The 6,000-nt window shown below is 34.7% G+C and overlaps 1 protein-coding gene across 1 annotated transcript; it reads left to right on the top strand.

Annotated features, from left to right (window-relative positions):
• Nucleotides 1-2,491: 2,491 nt before the first annotated feature.
• Nucleotides 2,492-3,469, top strand: LOC117909731. Its single transcript, XM_034823793.1, has one exon. The coding sequence runs from the start codon at nt 2,492-2,494 to the stop codon at nt 3,467-3,469; it is 978 nt and encodes a 325-aa protein (XP_034679684.1).
• The last annotated feature ends 2,531 nt before the right edge of the window (nt 3,470-6,000 follow it).

Here is a 6,000-nt window from a genome sequence, read left to right as displayed (position 1 = left end):
TATTTAGTGGTGTGGTTGTGTTTGGTCACCGAGAAAGTGTGGGAAAGTTGGAAAAAAATAAAGTTTTTGTTTTTTTTACAATGAAACCGAGCAGACTAAAAACTATGGAGAAAGTTTTAATTTTTTTTTTGTGGTTCGGCTTGTTGTGATTCTGTTTGGTTGCCAAGAAAGTGTGGGAAAGTTGAAAACAATAAATTTCCCAATATTTCCTACCAGTCCAGCCTGCGCACAGGATACGAAATCTATCCATTTTTTTTTTATAAAAAAACATAAGATGCTATTTGGTAATCAGATCATGATTTGCGAGGAAAGGTTGTGTTTTTCAGCCTGGCTAAAAAAATCGTGGACTTAGGGTTCGTGAAATTTAAATCCAATGGCACAAAAGCAAAGAGACCCTTAGAACATATCCAAAAAGCATAGGGAGCAAAAAAAAAACATTTTTTTTTTTGTTTTCCTTGGGGGTTTTGCATGGATTTTCTCGAAAATCAAAGGAGGATGAATTTTCCCAAAAAGCGAATGGGGGATGGATTTTCTTGGGAATCAAACGGGGGTTGCAAAAAAATAAAAAATAATAACTTGATTAGATTAGTACCTACAAGAATTGAAATTCAAATTTAAATTCAAATTCAAATCCAAGGAGATTCTTCACTGGGCAAAATGGATATACTATCTTTTTATTTGTTAAAATTAAAAATAAATAAGAAATATTTTTATTGTTTCATTGCTTTCAGGTGTTGCAAGAAGGTATGTTGATCTTTAGTAGGCAATCCACATACATCAGTTGAAGGAATATTTTTATTTCTATACGAATCTTTGGTTCTTTTGTTTAATAATTTATTCATTCTTGATCTTTAGTAGGCAATCCACATATATTAGTTGAAGGACTAAAGTAAAGGTGGTGTGGGTATCTATGATACGGTTTATATTTGGATAAGATTGAATTTGTTTTCATCTAGTTAGATTGATATCCATACGGATATAGTGAAAATTAGACTAAAGTCCAAGGTAAACAGAATCAGAATGTAACTGTTACATATTTGGATAAATTTTTAATATATTAATAATATTAAAAACATTATGAATAAAATTATGATATATTTTTACTAATCAATTAAATGAAAAAATTTCTTTCAATTATAAAATAGTTATAATTAATTTGTTATTTAAAGTGTTTTCTTTTTAATATTGTATTTATATCCTAAATTTTGATATATATTTCTTTAGTGCATATAATATATCATGGGGCAAGTTTGTCCTAGTGGAGCTGGGATGCATGTTGAACCTTTTGTTGGGGGTTCGAATCCCCCAATAGTGGCAAAAAAAGCTCAATTTTGTATGTACATGTTAATAAAAAAAAAATATAAATTTGATAAGTGTACATTGATTATTAAATGATATAAAATATTATTTGATGATAATATTGTGATATGTGATTATAACATGTTTAATTTTAAAATCTATTTAATATTAAAAATTATGATATATTATAAAATAAATGATGATAAATATATAAATTTTTAATATATTATTAATATTAAAAACACTATGAATAAAATTATGATATATTTTTACTAATCAATTAAATGAAAATTTTTCATTCAATTATAAAATAGTTATAATTAATTTTTTATTTAAAGTGTTTTTTTAATATTGTATTTATATCCTAACTTTTGATATATATTTCTTTAGTGCATATCATATATCATGGGGCAAGTTTGCCTTAGTGGAGTTGGGAATGCATGTTGAACCTTTTGTTGGGGGTTGAAATCCCCCAGTAGCAAAAAAAGCTCAATTTATATATAATATTGTACATGTTAATAAAAAAAATATAAATTTGATAAGTGTACATTGATTATTAAATTATATACAATACATTAAATTGAATATGATAAATTAAAATAAATTTAATTTAATTTAGTCTTATATATCTTTTATTTGATTCTTTTTAGGTATATTAATGGATAGTTTGCTTACAATTGTGTGTTACAAGGATGGTGAAATAATTGATGGGTCAAATGGGGTGTGTTACAATTGTCCTCCTAAAAAAGGTGTTTTAGTGAACAATTTGATCAAATATGATGAGTTGGAGGATAAGTTGTGTCATGTTATGTCGATCGATCGCGCTCATACCATGTTATCCATGATATTTCGGTATCCAATTCTTATGCCGATTGGAAATGGGAACATTAACTATATACAATTACCAATTAAAGATGTTGATGATGTAAGGTTAATGTTTCATGTTGTAGCACAAATCCCACCATCGAATACTATTGAAATGTATTTGCAGACACGTCCAAGGGATCATTCATCTAAGTTAAGTCCATCATTTGATCAAGAAATTATGGGTCATGATGTGGAAATACCAGCAAAGGGGAATTTGGCAGTGCACACTGATGAAATGGATGAGAATTTAGCACACAATGAAGAAATGGGGGGGGGGGGGGGGGGGGCGGGGCGGGGGAATTTGGCAGTAGTAACTCAGTCAATTATGAGAGCGACAAACAACTATGTTGACATCCCATTTACAAATGAAAATGATGATGTGGAATTTTATGATGAGGACGAGATTAATGAGATGCATTATGATGATGAACCTCCAACAAATAAGGCTTCTTTAAATGATGGTGAACATATTATGCCTTCCCCAATGTCCAAACAATTGAATTGTGATGTAATAAATAGCATGACTGCTAAGCCTCTCACATCACGTACCGGATTGTGGAATGAATCCAATGAGTTGTTTAAAGGATTGAGATTTGAGAGTGAAGAAGACTTGCAATATGCTATAAAACGTTATGCAATATGTCGAAATCAACATTTGGTGGTTTGTGAATCAGAACCACAATTGTGGGTAGTGAGATGTAAGAAGTGGCAGGAAGGATGTAATTGGAGGCTTCGTGCATGTCGTCGTAAAAGCCATGGAATGTTTGAGATAACCAAGTACGCAGGTCCTCATACTTGTGTTTATCCTAAATTATCACAAGACCACTCTCAATTGGACTCTACATTGATTTCAAGAGAGATCCAAAATGTAGTTCAGAGGGATCACACTACCTCTATTGCTGCATTACATCAGATAGTGAAGGATAAATTTGGATATGATGTCCATTATAGGAGAATTTGGGAAGCTAAGAGAAAAGCAATGCTTAGAGTTTTTGGTGATTGGGATGAATCTTATCAAGCATTGCCAAAGTGGATGAACATCCTTTGGCTAACTAATCCTGGAACAAAGATTGTTTGGAAGACAATACCTTTAGGAGGGATTTCTGGGAACGTACGATTTATGCGTGTTTTTTGGGCATTTGGGGCAAGTGTTGAAGGGTTCAAGCATTGTAGACCAATTATACGAATTGATGGTACATTCCTACATGGAAAATACATGGGGAAGCTTTTAATTACTACTTCAATTGATGGAAATGGTCATGTATTCCCCCTTGCGTTTGCAATTGTTGAGGAAGAATCATAGGATAGTTGGTCTTGGTTTCTTATTGCATTAAGGCACCATGTCACTCAAAGAGAAGGGATATGCTTAATTTCAGATCACCATGCAGGAATAAATGCTGCTGTTAGAAATCCATCAGTTGGATGGAGCCCCCCTCATGCGCAACATCGATATTGTCTTAGGCATGTAGTGAGCAATTTTAATGACAAATTTAAGAATAAGTTCTTAAAAGAGTTGGTGTATAGAGTTGGATGTCAACATCAACCGCGGAAGTATGAGAGATACATGAAGGAGTTAAAACGATTAGATGAAAAAAGTGTGGCTTGGTTTTCAAAGTTAGACACTCAAAAATGGACTCAAGCATATGATCTAGGATATCGGTATGAGTGGATGACCACAAATATTGCTGAGTGCATTAATGGGGTGCTTAAGGGAGTGCAAATGTTACCTATCACTGCACTTGTTCAATTAACTTTTTATAGATGTGTGTCATACTTTGAGACTCGTAGAGCAGAGATACGTGCTAGAATGGTAGTTGGAGATGTGTACACTGCGTATGCAATTGAAAAATTTAGAAGAGCTGAGGCCAAAGCTAGTGGACACATTGTCACCATTTTCCATCGAATTCATGAAACATTTGAAGTAATTACTGCTCTCCATGGGTTTCATATGGATAAAGGACGTAACAAACAAGTTGTTAAGCTAAATGAAGGTACATGTAGTTGTAATAAGTGGCAATCATTTAGCATTCCATGCTCACATGTGCTAGCTGTTTCTGCTCATATGAGGATTGATAGTTGGCAATTAGTTGAAAAATACTATAGGCTGGATGCCTATGCTAGTTGTTATGCTCCTGAATTTAATCCCATTCCTCATGAATCTTATTGGTCGTATCCTGATTTTCCTATTCTCCACCCTGACCCAACTTCGATGAGGGATAAGGGACGTCCTAGATCATCAAGGATAAGGAATGAAATGGATTTGAAGGAACCAAGCGTTAGGGTTCGATGTGGCTTATGTAAAATAGCGGGCCATAATCGTCGCAACTGTCCTACAAAAGATGAAGGGCAATCCTCGAACCCCCTTCCTCATGACAATTAAGTATGAAAGATTATCCATTTTGATAATATGATATTTCTATGTAATGTCTGTAAATTTGTAATCATACTCATGATAATAAGAATTAATGGTTATTTGGTATATGTACGTATCACCGTACGATGGAGCCTGGACCCTTGGATCCGACAGTTCTACATGGACAGGCCACACATAGGTCATCTGTAGCATGGACAGGTGTTGACTCAAAGGAGCTTCATTATAGACGGTGTGAGGCGATCTTCCATCGCACCAGTGTACTCAATGAGCGTATTATTCCATTGTTGCAGCAGGCAGGCTTCTATGGTGTTGCACACTTAGGATTCATTTCCTTAGATTGGCATCTTATTACTGCATTTGTTGAGAGATGGCGACTTGAGACTCATACCTTCCACTTACCTCAGGGGGAGTGCACGATTACAATACAGGATATTGCCATGTTGATTGGACTACCAGTAGATGGAGATGTAGTTACTGGTAGCACATGTTTAGATTGGAGGCGTGTATGTTATTCTCTATTAGGACTCACTCTTGGAGATACAGACATAGATGGCCAGTGCCTTCATCTTACATGGTTGAGTCGGAGCTTCCCTACTTTGGCACCAGATGCTGATGAGGAGTCTATTCAGCGTTATACTAGGGCTTATATCTTACAGCTCATTGGAGGTTTCCTATTTTCAGGAAAGTCTAGCGATAAGGTGCATCTTATGTTTTTACCCCTTCTAGAGGATTTTGAGGTTGCTGGTAGGTATAGTTGGGGTAGTGCCTATTTAGCCTGGCTTTGTCGACAGTTGTGTCGAGCCTCTCATATTGATACACATGATATATCTGGCTCACTGATTTTGCTCCAGTTATGGGTATGGGAGAGGTTCCCATTTATTGCACCTCATCGTTTACGTATAGCTCCACATGATGACCAGCTGCCTCCACCTCCATTGGCCGTTCAGTATATATTATAAAATTACGACAAATTTTACTATTATGAGGATACATGCATAAACTTAAATTCTAACATTTTTATTTATTTAACTATGCTTTGTCATTTTAATTTTATAGGTGGAGAGATGAGTTTCGAACTACTTCGATTAGCATGCACGTCTTAGCTCAGTATAGGCACCATCTTGATCGACTTACAGCAGATCAGGTGATAAAAGTGTGATTCATTTCTTATACTTGTTTCTCTAAACAAATTCTAAACCACTGATTATATCTAATGTTTCTTGGGTACAGATTATATGGCAGCCTTATGTTGATGACATAAATGTTGGTCTTCTTGATTATTGTACTACTGGGAAAGATATATGGTGCACTATCTCACCTTTGATATGTTTCCACATAATTGAATGGCATAGACCTGATCGAGTATCGCGGTAGTTTGGATTTCGTCAAGGGATTCCTCAACCATGTGATAATGAGTTAATCTTACACAAATGTGATTTGAGAGGTAGACATGATGTTGA

The sequence above is a fragment of the Vitis riparia genome, unplaced genomic scaffold (assembly GCF_004353265.1).
Source record: "Vitis riparia cultivar Riparia Gloire de Montpellier isolate 1030 unplaced genomic scaffold, EGFV_Vit.rip_1.0 scaffold303_pilon_pilon, whole genome shotgun sequence".
NCBI lineage: Eukaryota > Viridiplantae > Streptophyta > Magnoliopsida > Vitales > Vitaceae > Vitis > Vitis riparia.
Note: the sequence above shows the minus strand (reverse complement) of the source record. Positions and strands in the feature narration are given on the sequence as shown.

Bases quoted from the DNA above. Each gene is read 5' to 3' on its own strand.
- LOC117909731 (XM_034823793.1), top strand. From the start codon at position 2,492: ATGAGAGCGACAAACAACTATGTTGACATCCCATTTACAAATGAAAAT.